The sequence below is a fragment of the Camelus bactrianus genome, chromosome 17 (genome assembly GCF_048773025.1).
Source record: "Camelus bactrianus isolate YW-2024 breed Bactrian camel chromosome 17, ASM4877302v1, whole genome shotgun sequence".
Taxonomy (NCBI): domain Eukaryota; kingdom Metazoa; phylum Chordata; class Mammalia; order Artiodactyla; family Camelidae; genus Camelus; species Camelus bactrianus.
Genome location: NC_133555.1, coordinates 5111023 through 5125209, shown reverse-complemented (window position 1 = coordinate 5125209; position 14187 = coordinate 5111023). Strand labels below are relative to the sequence as shown.

The following is a 14187-nucleotide window of genomic DNA, read 5'->3' as shown; positions in this document are numbered from 1 at the left end:
AGCTACTGTAGAGGCTTGCTAGAGGAGGGCTTGGGTGCTTGTAAGTCAGACTGAGGCATCAGTAGGCTTCTGTGAGGAGCTGTTGCTTTATCCAAGTCCTAAAGGATGAGCAGGATTCATCAGGTGAAGGTGGAGGTGGGACGATATTGCAGACATTGGGAGCAGCTTGAACAAAGGTGACGATGAATGACTTGCATGTAGTTCCCCCAAACTAGAGTGCTAAGTTGTAGAAGAGGTGATTCTGGAAAGCCAGGTTGTGTGGATCTTGTGTGCTACAGCATGTGAGGAACACAGACTCTGGGATCTGAGATACTTGTGGACCATCACTGGCTTTGCGCCTGAGCTAGTTTTGTGACCCTGGGTGAGTCACTTCATCTCTAAGCTTCAGTTTCCTCTTCTATAAAAACAGCAAACAGACACCTACCTCCAAGTATTGTCATGAGAATGGAATGCGATGATATGTTACCCGTTTATCCCTAGTAGATAGTAAACAATAAACTGTAGCAGTTAATATTACCATGTTAAGAAGCTTTATTTTGAAAGCTGGGGGTGGAGAGTGGACCACTGTTTTAAACAGGAGTGTAATATGGTCTCATCTGTTTTAAGTTACCCAGGCGGCATTGTGCTGATTACAGTGGACAGGGCAGGACCTGCAGGGAGACCAGTCAGGGCACTGTTGCTGTGGTCCATGTGACAGAGGAGAGAGGCCTGAACCAAGGTAGGGGCTGTGGGGATGGAGATGGGTGGGTGGGTTTGAAAGACAAGGAAAGTGGGATGTCCTGGACTATAACTGATTGGATGATATGGGGAGGGCAGAAGTCAGGATATTGAGGGTGGGGTGGGGGATGAATCCTCTGTGTGGAAATAAGTAATAAGTTATTTGATCAGGGGTCCCTGATCAGTTATCCCTGACGTCAGAGATTTTATTTGAAACTCTCAATGGCCTCTTGACTTCGCTAAGTTGCAGACATCAGTTAAGGGTCCTCAACATCTGTCGTTACAGACTTATCTCCAACTGACCTATTGCTTTGCCTTTTATTCTAATTCTGTGAAAAAATGGTGTTTGTTCTAAGGCTGATTCCTTTGCTTATGCTGAGGTTCCGTCTCCTTTTCCTCAGGACCTGGTTCCATCATTTGTCCTATTTCTTCCCTATTAACTAGCCCCTCTCCGTTACTCTCATTTTGGGAAAAAAACCAAACACGCTCCCATTAACCTCTGCTGCACCCTGTCATGCCTCGTCTTGCAACAAGTTGCCACTTCCACTTCCAGAAGTCATCATTCGCTGAAATCCTGTATCACGCCTCCCCCAAAACTGCTCTCCTCAGAGTCAGCAGACCTCAGTGTGGCTAGAACCCCCAACCTCTTTGCCAGCCTTATACCTTTTGCATTCTCAGCCCATCTGACGTCGCTCATATTCCTCTGCTTGTGAAAACCACTCTGGATTAAGTGCTTGGAAAACAATGATAAATGGAGGAAAATGACAAACTGACACAGTCCCTTTCTCAAAGAGCTTTCATTCTAGTAGAGTCAGGGAAGGCTTCCCTCTAGTGATGGTTGGGCTGAGATTTGAGGGAAGAAGAGGAATTAAGTAAACGGTGGTGATGCAGTTGGACAAGGGCATTTTAAGCTGATGCTGAGGCCGTGGGGTGTTACTAGAATTGGAGACGTGGAACTCAGACAGCTTCCTCCTTTTGCCTGGAGTGTCCCCACTCCCACTGGTAGCCTTCCTCATCCAGTGTTGCTGGCTTCAGATCGTGCTGCCAACCAGTCCCCTCTCCCAGCCATCAGGAGGACATTTGGAGGTGTGTGGAGCAGTTTTATTTTGTGACATGACTACAGGGCGTTACTGCATGTGAGAGGGTACGAGGGATGCAGTGTGGGGGGCTAGCGCTGCATGGACAAGAACTGTCCCTCCACAACCTGTAAAATAATGTTCCTTGAGAATCCACTGCCAGTTCTCTTAAAAACCTTGGCTCAGGGGTTTCTGTGGGAAACATCCCTGCCTCTTCAGTCTAATTTCAGTGTCCCTCCTCCCTCCCATGACACCCTGTACAAACGCCACACTGCACTGTGCTTCTCTACCTACAACTGGCTATACTGCCATTCTTGGTCTGTCTTTCCCTCAAAACTGTTAACTCCTTAAAGCCAGGGACTGTGGCTTTTTGCCATTAAGTCCTGAAATACAGCATAGGGACCAATGCGTCACAGAAGTAATGGAATGGAAACCTCAGTGCTTCTGGCGTGTGTTTCGTTGGTAGCGTTAGTTTTCCTTTTGAGTGCCTGCTGTGTGCCAGATACATGCATTTTCTAATTGAATCCTCTCAATAATTCTGCACCACAGGTGGTGTCCCCTGTAAGATGTCCCTGTAAGATGAGGAAACAGGCTCAGAGAAGGTAAATGACTTGCCCAACATTGTGTCTGGAAGTAGCAGAGGTGGGATTTGAACTCAGGCTCTCTCTGGCTCATGAAGCTCTGCCCTTTTTTTTTCCCCGCCCTTTTGTATTGTACTGGCTCCAGTTTATCAGACTGCATTGTTGTCCCATTGTTTTGTTTGTTTTTTGGACTGAGTTTTAAGGTCCTATATTTACCTCTATGAAAATTTTAATCTTGTTAAATAGGCCTGTCATTCCAGGTGGTCAGAATCTTTTATTCTGAATTTCTGTTATCCGTCACATTGCCTGTTCCCTCCTCCTTCGTGTAGAATTCATAAGCAAACCTGTATCGTTATTCAAGTCACTGGTGAAATGTGGTTATAACAATATCTTACTGAATATATTTGTTTATGTGTCAGTTTCCCTGCTGTAACAAGGTTCAGTACACGTGAAATACTTAGTAAGTATTGATGAATATACATTCACGTAGACAAATAAAATAAAACTAAATTGGATAGGACCCAAGACTGAGCCAAAGACATCCCTGTTAGCTCCTTTTTATTAACATCAGTTCATTCCTTAACCAATATCCTTTGAATACAGTTATTTTACCAGTTCTTAAATCCTTGTAATTATGTCAGGGTCCAATTCCTGCATCTTCATCTAGGATATCTGGAAAAGCATTATCAGAGACCTTGCTGAGGCCCACGTAACCTAGCTCCTTTGTCTATGGTTCTTCTGTGATCAAGGCAGGAACGAAATAACTGTCACAACTTGTTTTTGGAGAAATCATAGTGGCCTTTTGTGATTACTTAGGGCTGTTGCATACAGTTGTGCAAGTTGTACACTGCTCAAGAGAGCACGTCTGAGAAGGTCCCATTCAGATCATAGGCGTTGTGGGTATATTTTTGTAAGGACAGTTTTCTAGCAGACAAGGGTAAAGATATCTTGAGCTAACTTAATCAGTGTGTTGGAGCAGTCTACTCAGAAAAGGAGGTAAACTGTCTTGAGGACGGGGTGCAATTTTCTAATTGCACAGAGGTGCCATGTGGACTAGAAAGGACTACATGACACCTTTCTTAGGAGCAAATTCTCTCTCCAGCGGGCTACAGAATCCATCTGTATTCTCCTCTTTGGAAATCAAATATTTTGAAAATCTGAAATCAAGTGTTTGCTTGGCCCAGTTTTTCAGCACCTCTCTCATCTTCTGGGATTCCTTAAAGATCACCAGAAGTGAAAACCACAAAGACTCTATTACTCAGAATCAGGCCTTCATAACCCAGCCTGCTTTTAGGAAACCATTGCAGATTTTAGTTGTTGGTTGACATAAGGTCTCTTCAGTGATTCGGGTGAATCCAGGTGGCTGCCCCTCATGTACAGAATGGACCAAGGTGACCCTGTTGGTTGGTGGACATAACAGAAGGACTCCAGAGTGGGCATGCTGTTCTCCATCTTCTTGGTATGATCTCTCTCTCCTCTTGCCCAGAATTTCTCACTTTCACTCTTGCTCTCTCACAGGCCCCACGACGCTGGTCCCCAGTGCATCCATTCTCAAAAACTGAGGCAGAATGAGAGAGCAGATTATTGGTGAAGGTTAAGGTTATTGTAGCAGAAGGAAAATGAAATAAAACAAAAGACAACCAACTCCCAGCAGTAACCAGTGAGAATGAAGGTTACAGTCTGAACACTGTGGAGGGGGCTGCCGGTTCCCTGGTTGACCTCCCGAGGCAGCAAGGAGTGTGGATTCCGTAGGGGCCGAGGCGGCCACGGGATGAGGAGTCACCTCGTCCCTAAGAGGGATTATCCTGACTGCTCATCTCATCAGCTGTTACCTCCTAATGTCACAGTCACTAAAAAAGCCATTTGGGGTGACTTGGTGTCTGGCAGAGATATCAGTTTGGCTCAGGGGCATCTTGACTCTAATGTACTTTTTAAAAGAAACTGAGGCTCTGTACCCAGCTGGTTCCCCTGTAGGAGTCCTGAGTTTTCATTTTCTGGTAAAGCCGCATCTTTCATCTTTCCCATCTGTTTGGAAGGAAAGGCTGTATAAAGCTCCCTCTTTCGCAGCCTTGCAAATTATTTCCCAAACTCATGAAGCTGCAGAAGCATCACCAGCCTACAAACACACATCGGCTCCATGTGCCTCCCAGCCCTCTGCCCACTCCCGCGGTCTCCACCTCCTTTGTACCCATCAGCCGCTAAGAACATATTCTTGTTGTCAGCGGGACTTGGTCATGTGGTCTGGTGCTTATTTTAATGACTGCCAGAGCTCACAGCCCCGCAGCTGGGAAAATGAGAACAGAAGCCCGCTCTCTGTGCTCCGTCTTGGCCCCGAGATGGTACTTCAGGGCCAGATTGTGGTTATTTCAGCAATTCTGTTAAGTGAGCGGCCCCTCATGGCCTTGGAGAAATTGAACACTCCTAACCCTTTCGCACTTGCTCCCCTGGACCTCCCCTGGGTGATCTAGAGCAGGAGACCATCCGTTTTGTTTTATTTAAACTTCTTCTGGGTCTGCAGTACTCCTAAGAGGGAGATGAGACTTCAATGAGGCCTGCTCGAGGCGGAGAAAGTTTTCTTAGCACGGGAAAGGGCAGCCACATTCCTCAGGCCCCGATGGACGATGGGGAGGCAGGGTAACAAGAGACAGTAGCACCTGCCAGGTATTGACTGCTGACTGCAAGCCAGGCACCCGAATGGGCACATCACACACTTTCTCATTCAGCCGTCCCAACCTTGTGGGTTGGGTATAGTTATCCTCATCTTACAGACCAGGAAATCGAGGCACAGAGGATGAAGTTACCTGCCCAGTGCTACTCAGCCAGTGAGTGGAGGACCTGGAACTCATACGTGGGTTTATCTGACTGAGGACCAGTGTCCCAACCACCTTAGCTTTTAGCATCCTTTCTCCAAACTGTTAAAAACTCCCCTGCCCTCCCGAAGCAAACAAGCAAAACCCCAGCAACACACGTGAAAAATTACAGTGAGAGATTTGTATGTTAGTCAGGCTGGTCTGTTTTTCTTTTCTCCCCTCAAGGGTCTAGTTTCCCTAAAGACAGGTTTGTTTGTTTTCTAATCTCTATGATTGTCGCTTGTTTTCTACCAATTTTACTTCTTCATTCCCCCAAATCCTACACTGGCTTGGTATTTGCTGCGTCCAATCCTGTCCGCCCCCTGCAGAGGAAGAGCAGTTGGGCTGACTCACTCCAGGAAGCACTTATGCTGCAATTAATTTTATGAGCAGCAAAGTCAAAATACTTTCATCTTCAGCATCTTTAATGACAAAATGCCAGAAAATTTATGGAAATGATATTTCATTTCCACTCCTTGTTTAGAGCAATGAATTTCTTTTCAACAAAGCTAGATTTAAATAGGTCATCTGTTAACTGTCGAATATAGGAAGGTTCTCTGCAGGATTGGTATGGTTTGAATACAGGGTCCTCTGTTCTTTTTTGTTCAGGTACCTCATTCATATAGTAAGCTGCACTCATCGTGAGTCTGTAGCTTGTGGATTATTACCTCCTTACATGCCTTGTAACCACCCCCCAGCTCAAGGTACACAGGATATTTCCAGCTCCCCTGGAGGCTTCCTCGTGCCCCTTCCCAGTCAACAGCCCCACCCCACCCTGTCTTTACTGTTCTAACTTCCAGCACATTGACTGGTTTTGCCTGGTAAATGAATATCGAGTAGGCTGGGTCTGTGCAGGCAGGTCTTAATATTTTACTTTGGGACATTTTAAAACTTACAGAAACCTTGCATGAATAAGACAAAGACCTTGCATATACTCTTCTCCCAGACACTGCATTCAGATTTTATCCCAGTAACATCCTGAGCAGAGCATCAACTGAGGATCGTGCATTGCCCACAGGCAAGTCTTTCTAATCTCTTTCCCTCTGGAACACTTTTTAGTCTTCCTTCTCTTGACTTCTGAGACCTTGACACTTTTGAAGATCATGAGCCAGTCCCAGTCATTTTGTAGAATGTTTTTCAGTCTGGGTTTATGTGATGTTTCGTCCTGATTAGACCCGGATTACGTCTTTTCCATAGGTGCTGTGCTCTTTTCGCTGTGTTCTGTCAGAGAGCACACAGTGTCTGTTGGCCCCCTTACTACTGGTGTTAGCTTCGATGCCTTCATTAAGACGGTGTCTGCCAGATTTTGCCATTTTAGAGTCATTTTTTCTTTCTCGTAGTTAATAATTATTTTATTTTATTTTTTTGATGAAGAGCTACTTTGAGACTGTGAGCATAGGCTTTTAACTTACATAACCACGGGGAAACTTTCAGGGAGAAAGACTTACTAACTACTTTTGTATTTGGTTAAGTAAAGGTTCACTTAAACTGATTTGTATTTGCACATTTTCTGTCCTCCAAGATCTTAGTCCTAAAAAATGACAGGTTTAGAGCCCTCCTGTGTTATATGGCACATCTCTGCGTGTTCCTGGTGTTTTTTTACCCCAGTCTCCACGTTCCTTGGTAACAAGCCTGGAGTTTGTCTTCCGAATCACAAAGCCCTGGGTTTTTTCTTTCTCCTATTTCTCTTGGGGAAGGTACTCCTAAAAGGTTCCTAGAGTTCATCTTTGTGACATTTGAGAGCTACCGTGTGAGAGACCAGGGTGTATCTAGAGGCTTACGGACCAGGATCAGTATCTGTGGACTTTACAATCAGGTTGATGGAGGCAGAGAAGTATGCAGAGTTGAAGAGCAGCACGAAGTGGAGAGGTAGCTCCAAGATGGACGTGATTGACTGTGGCTGATGGGGGAGGCGCAGGAGAGGAGTGAAGGGTGTGAGCGGTGGCTCTAGGAAGGCTCTCTAGAGCAGATAGCCCCTGTGCCGGGTTTTGAAAAGTGCCAGGCGATCACGAGGGCAGGGGTGCCTTTCAGGCTTGCGGAGGCAGGATGGCAGGTGTGTCAGAGGAACACCAAGTGGCTCCATATTTCTTCAGCATCAAGTCAGAAGTGAAGAGTGGCAGGACCACCAGGGTGGCCCTAGAGAAGGTGAGAGGCAGTAGCCAGGATCCAGGATCAAGTGGGAAGGAACCATCGGGGTGGCGGTATGCCTGTTTAGAACACGGGATGCTGCTACTGTAGTCTTTCCTGCATGTGATGAGCCTCAGTAAATACCGAATGAGCTTCATCTTGGCTCAGTGATGCTCGCATAGGTGAGAGTGTCCTGTGTGGGCTGTGGGTATTGGTTCATAAAGACGTATTTGCAGCATCACACCCTGCATGTCGCAGATCGCCTGTGTGGCCTCGGGCTCTGGTCTTGCCGTCTGCTTCCCTCTCGGCAGCCCCTGCACATCTCTCCTGCCCTCTGAAACGATTCTGCCAAAAATGCCAGTCTCCCTAAACACAAAATACATTGTTGCCACCTTCAAAAAATCAAAAAAACCAGGTTTGGAAGATCATCTAGTCCAAGGTCTGTGGGCCAGACCCTACCCAAGGCCTTTTTTGTGTGTGCAATTCATGAGCTAAGAATGTTTTTTGCATTTTTCAAGAGTTGTAAAAAGGAAGAAAATATGGCAAAAACTGTTTTGACCTGCAGTGCCTAAAATCTTTACTATTTGGCTCTTTCCAGGAAAAGCTTGCGAACCCCTGGTCTCACCTGATTGCCTGCTGCAGTCATCCTTAGTGTAGTATTACTTGGTGAACAGTCGTCTAGTATATACTTGAACACTTCCACTAATGGAAGATTCATCATCTCTCTGGTCAGTCTGTTTCCTATTTGGACAAGTCAAAGGCTATTAGTAATTTTTAAACTCTGTTGAAATCTTGTCTGCACGCAGCATCCAACTGTTGGCCCTTTTGTGGGGAAGAAAGCTATTATTTCATGTCAGCATTTCTGAGCTCCAAATCTATTCCAGGCACTGTGCTAATTAATCTTACATATTTCTATATTGTTATTTTACACACACGGTACAAAATTCATAAGGCAAAAAGGTCATAGCATGAAAATGATTCTCTCCACAGCCCCGTCTCCCGACCCTACAGCTTCCTTCCTGGGAGACGTTTCCTGTGGGGGGTTGATGTTTAAGGACAGCACTAGCGCCAAGGTTAGGTCCACTTGGACAGGAACTTCTGGTAAGCCCCTTGCAGTGGCATTTCTCTGAGCTCCTGCTTGTGTAAGTTGCTGAGCATGACTTGGTTTTATTTCCATAAAAGCCTGAAATTTACCAGTTGTGGTGGTAGCCGCAGCCCCAGAGGGTTCGTATTGCCTAACCACCCACCTGCTATTTCAGTTGAATCTTAACTGGATGTTTTGGTTACTGCTGGGTTTCTTCTGCTGCTGGGATTCTTTTCCATTGCAGTGTCAAATCCTCATCAAAGCTCCTCTTTCACTGGAAGTAACACAACCCTCTCTTGTGTAACTCCTGGGTTTCACATTCTGAATTATTACTAATATTATTATATTATTATATTATACTAATATTGAAGTTTGATTAAAAAAATAAACCTTTTAGCTTTCTAAGCTAAGCAGAGGCCTCAGGTCTCACCTGCACTTTTCAGGGTTACATGGGCAAGCCTTACTTTTCAGGGCGCAGGTCATGTTTGGATCAGGGGTAGTTACGCATAAATGCCTTTGGATCTCGGGCCCATCTCCCACTTCCTCCAGAATTCCCTTCTGATCATTACTGTTTAAATCTTCCTTTCTAGTTAAGGAAGATGGATGTGTAGGTTCCTGAATGATACCTTTATATTTGCAAATCTTACTTAGGTATTTCCAGCAAATTCCTAATCACTTGTTGCTGCCTTTGCTTAAGATCTTTCTGTTGCCTTAGCCTGTCAGGCAACAGTTTAGCAACTGGACACCAACCACATCCTCTTGTGAAATAGGCTTTTGGTTTCTGCTCATAATTTCTTGGAGACCAAATAATGTCAGAAAATGAAGGATGTGCCTCTTATGCAAATTGCTTTCTTAGCATGCCTGTCCATTATCTTCTGTGGTCCTCCAGAGTCACTTTTTCCTCGCTGCTGAAGTGTGATATGGAGTAGAATTTTCTCTTTTGTCTCTGGCACTGGTAACATTCCATCTTGGTGGCGTCAGCAGGTCACCAAAGTGATGCCGAGTTCCCGCGGACCTTTAAGAGTAAGTTGTGGATGACTGAAATGTGCAGGGCTGTGATGACCTGTCCCACAGAGGAGTTCAGATGAGATCCATTTGTCCCACTGTCTGCTGCTGTGTTGATTCTTACCTCTCTGAACCTCAGTTTCTTCCTCTGTAAAATCAGAACTGGCACTTCTTAGGGCTTTGGGGAGGAGTAGATTCAGATGCACGCCCTTGCTGCCTGCCCAGTCCGGCCAGTACCCAGTAACTGCTACCTTCCTCGCATACCAGAGGGCTGTTTCAGGTTCAGCCTCTAGCACTTAGTGATTTATTGAGTGTGACAGAGAGAAAAATTGAAGATGATTTTGAGGTTTCTACCTTGGATGTATGGTGGTGCTATTAAGTAAACTAGAACATATAAGAAAATGGGCAAAATTTTAGTAGAAGATGTGTTCAATTTTGGGTTTGTCAGACTTGATACATCTGTGAGAAATTCAAGTCCTCGCTTTAGAAGACACTTAAACACATGTTTGGAAGTTAGCGCTAGAAATACAGTCCTGGGATTCATTGGCATCTAGATGGATATTGATGTAGAAAATGGACAGTTTTTCTTTTGGAAAAGCTTATAGACTAAGGAGGAGGCTGAGCATGGAAACTTTCAAAAACCGATGGTAGAAAGAAAAAGCTGGCTGTGTTGTGTAGGAAGAGAGGAGAAGGGAGCAATTCGAGGCCCAGGAACCCAGGCAGGAGGCTGTTAGGCTGTTCTCAGCCTGCATTTCTCAAAGTGTGAGCCCCAGGCCACCTGTATGAGGATCTGTTTCTCCACTGGGCACTGAAGCCACTGTGCACAGAATGCACAAGCTTTTCTGGGGCCTATGAAAATAGGAGTGACCTGAAAAAAGGTGAACGTTCTGAGAGTGCAAAATTATAAGATTCTTTCAAACAGAAGCCAGAAATTAATATGGGACGAGAGTGCATTTAAACATATTTGAAATGATTTATAGGTGGGGACTCCAAAAGTAAGAGGGCCAGTGACCCAGAGGCTTCAAGATAGCGTCAAACTTGAATCAGAATCACCTGGGCACTAGTTCTGGCCACCCTCACCCTCCTTTCTGTTCCCCCTCCCACTCCCCGGCAGGCGGAGCCCCGGCATCTTCATTTTGTAATAAGCTGTCAGAGTGGAGAAAGTTTGAGAACTCGTGGTCGGGCATTGTCTGCCCATCATGCACGTGATGCTGCAGATCCACTCAGCAGCGGAGAGTTTTTCTTAAGGACGGCGATGTACCTGGGTCCTTTACAGAGGCTGTCGCCCTGCTCTGCCCCACACTCATCTCTTTCTTGATTTTTAGCACGTTTATGTAGTGCTAACTTTGCGTTTTACCATGTAGTTACTATCGGTCCAAAACTCCTTGTCTGTAATTCTAATATCTAACAGTTTTGGAAAACTGAAAAGTGTGTAATAGTCTTGGCATAAGACTCGTGCAAAACTTCTCTGAATAGATGTGAACTGTCTTTTATAAAAATTTTATCCCATCTAATGTGACTCTACTCATACATTCTACCACAAAAGTACTAATCCATCTTGGAGCATTTGGACAGGATGGAAAGTGAAGTGACTTCATCAACTTTTCCCTTTTGGAACTGGCACTTTCCTCCAGCTTTGTGCTTCTCCACCTGGGCCTGTGTACCCCCAAGAGTGTGCAGGGGATACAGGGAGTCACAGTGTACACATGCCTGATTGCCAGGATGGTCAAATTCATTTGATGATCTGAGGGGAAGAGAGAAGTATTAAAATGTATATGATAGCGTAAAATGCAGATTTTCCTCAATTAAAAGGCAAAAGGTGATGTTGCAGTCACTATGTAAAACAGTACGAAGGTTCCTTTAAAAACTAAAAATAGAGTTGCCATATGATCCAGCAATCCCACTCCTGGGCATATATCCAGGGAAAACTCTAATTCAAAAAGATACACACACCCCAGTTTTCATAGCAGCACTACTTACAATAGCCAAGACGTGGAAGCAACCCAAATGTACATGGGACTGAATAAAGATTTGATGGAATCCAAATTCCAGAAAATTCCACACAGTGGAATATTACTCAGCCATAAAAAAGAATGAAAAATGCCATTTGCAGCAACATGGATGGGCCTAGAGATTATTATCCCAAGTGAAGTTAATTCAGATGAAGACAGATATCATATACTATCACTTATATGTGGAATCTAAAATATGATACAAATGAGCTTATTTACAAAACAGAATCACAGATGTAGAAAACAAACTTGTGGTTACCAAAGGAAATGGGATGGAGGAGGGATAAATTAGGAGTTTGTAATTAGCAGATACAAACTACTACATATAAAACAGATAAACAACAGGTCCTACTGTATAGCACAGGGAACTGTATTCACTACCTTGTAATGAACTGTAATGGAAAAGAATATGAAAAAGTGTGTATTTATATATCTGAATCACTTTGTTGTACACCAGAAACTAACACAACATTGTAAATCAACTATACATCAATAAAAATAAAAATAAATTAAATAATATAAAAAGATAAAATGTGAGATTTCAAAGACATTCTGGTACTGTGGTCAGGATGGGGAACTCCTCCGTCCTCCTCGGCTGGGTTGCTCAAGTGCCGCCTCGCTCAGAACCCTAACAGTTTACATTGCTGTGTCGCTAACTGGCGGGACTTTGGGATTTGTGCCTGTAAAGTTCTCTAGGACCACACACGATGCCAAAAACTTCTGAGACCATGGCTATGTCAAAGAAAGAATAACACTAGTTCATCAGTCAGACTTACAAGAATTTAGGAAGATTTATGAAAGTGAAGGCCAGGAGGGCCAGTGGTGTCATAAGGATGCTAAACTTGGCAACACAGCCAAATTCCACAGGTTACTTTCCAAAGTTGGGTCCTCAGGCAGCTCATCTCCCTGTTTTTGTTTGTCCGTTATGATTAAGCATGATTACACGTGTCCTTTCTCACCACGTTTTGTGCGATATGGCCGTGTTTTGTTTTTAGCAGGCAGTAAATAATGGCGGCAGCTACGGGGGACACCGGACTCTCCAGATTGCAGTTTGCCCCCTTCAGCAGTGCCTTGGATGTTGGATTCTGGCATGAGTTGACCCAGAAGAAGCTGAACGAGTATCGGTTGGATGAAGCTCCCAAGGACATTAAGGGTTATTACTACAATGGTAGGAGATGGTGGATTTCATCTTCCGTCATCTTTGGGTACCTGCTCTGCGCAGGATAGGGTCAGCTTTCCTTTACAAAGAGACGTCCTTGATGTTTATAATGAATGCTTCTCACTGGTTTCTATTTCACTTCCTGACTTTAGACCCAAGTTCGCTTTCACTTCTTTTCTCCTATTGGCAAAAGAAAGGGAGAACCTAACGTATTAATCCAAAAAATTAATACTGATTACTTAGTGTTGCTGGGGGAGGGGATTGGAAATATTTTTCCCAATGAATCTTTTTTTTTTCTATATTCTTGGCAAATTACTTGAATTCACAAAAGCTGTCATCTTTTGCTAAGTCCCTGTTTAGTTTGGATAACCAGGAATTGGATGGGATGCTTTGGGCTCAACAGGAAGAGTAAAATTATTCACAGTTTTTGCTCTAAATGCCGCGGTTACTGACTTATAATTGAACATGTGATAATGCTTCTGTCCAGGTGATTCTGCTGGGCTGCCAGCTCGCTTAACATTGGAGTTCAGTGCTTTTGACATGTGAGTATTTTTTGCTCAAAATCTGAAATAAAGAACACTTTTTGGCTATGAAGGAGCGTTCCTAACCTCCAACATACGTGGACCACGGTGGGAGCTACGGAGGCTCCCTGTGAGCAGGGCCAGCTTCTCGTGACTCTCGCGTGCCTCCCGTGGCATAGAGACAGTGCGAGATACTTAGGGCTCTGGTTTATCTTTTCAGGAGATGTTTATCAGGGCCTGTTAGGTGCCAATTACCATTAGATTGATTGAGTTGAGATAACACCCTTCCTGGTTTTGATTGTAGTTAATAATTTGTGATCCCTATTGGTACCTCTTGACTTACTCCTTGAGTTGCTTATCCACAGGCATCAGTGAACACTTATTAGGCTGCTTCTGTCACTGTGCAGGGCATTGTAGGGATGTATAAAGAAATACGACGTATGCCCTCAAAGAGGTTTTTTGGTCTAATTGGGGGCCACGGGAGGTTGCTGGAGAGAAGAGAGACATTTATTAGCTGAGTGTTTTCCATACATAATCCTTTCAGATCTGCCAGGTGTGGTTTTTCTCTCTTTTACAGATAAGGAAACCATGGGTCCAAAGGTAGAGTGACTTGCCCAAGGTCACATGTGGCTAAATTTAGGGAGCGAGGGTGAGAGAAATGCACACTGTGTTTCTGAGGTTGCAGTCTGAGTAGCTGGGGGCATTTTGTTATCTTCTCCAGACACTGAGAAGCCAGGAGGGTATACAGTTTGGTGAGGACGTAAGTTTGGTTCAGAACTTGTTGAGTTTGAGATGACAGTGTCCTGTAGAAATGTCCAGGGGGCAGGGAGTCACAGAGGGAGGGTCATCCACATGGAGGAGACTCTCAGGCTGTGAGAGAGGAGGAGACGGTAGTATAATAGGAACAAAGAAGAGCTGAGCGAGAATAAGACACGGTCGCCCTGGATTTGCAGTTTGAAGACCTGGTATCTGTAGCCATTGTGTTTCTGGGAATAAGTTCTAGTTTTCTCAGCTTCAGTTTCCTCATCTCTGACTCCCAGCTTCTAATGTTCCTTC

General features: G+C 44.6%; 1 protein-coding gene across 14 annotated transcripts in view; it reads left to right on the top strand.

The window, feature by feature from the left end:
• The window catches only part of ATG7 (autophagy related 7), a 308165-nt gene that overhangs the window by 82445 nt on the left and 211533 nt on the right, over positions 1-14187 (top strand). For 4 of the 14 annotated variants that reach the window (XM_074344329.1, XM_074344328.1, XM_074344330.1 and 1 more), the window contains exons 2-5: positions 607-718; positions 2343-2395; positions 12447-12619; positions 13098-13152. In XM_074344329.1, the coding sequence (XP_074200430.1) occupies positions 12460-12619; positions 13098-13152 (215 nt within the window). In that variant the 5' untranslated portion in view covers positions 607-718; positions 2343-2395; positions 12447-12459. Of the gene's footprint in view, positions 1-341; positions 362-606; positions 719-2342; positions 2396-12446; positions 12620-13097; positions 13153-14187 lie in introns of those variants that run through there. The other 10 variants (XM_074344327.1, XM_074344321.1, XM_074344318.1 and 7 more) reach the window with 9 other exon arrangements.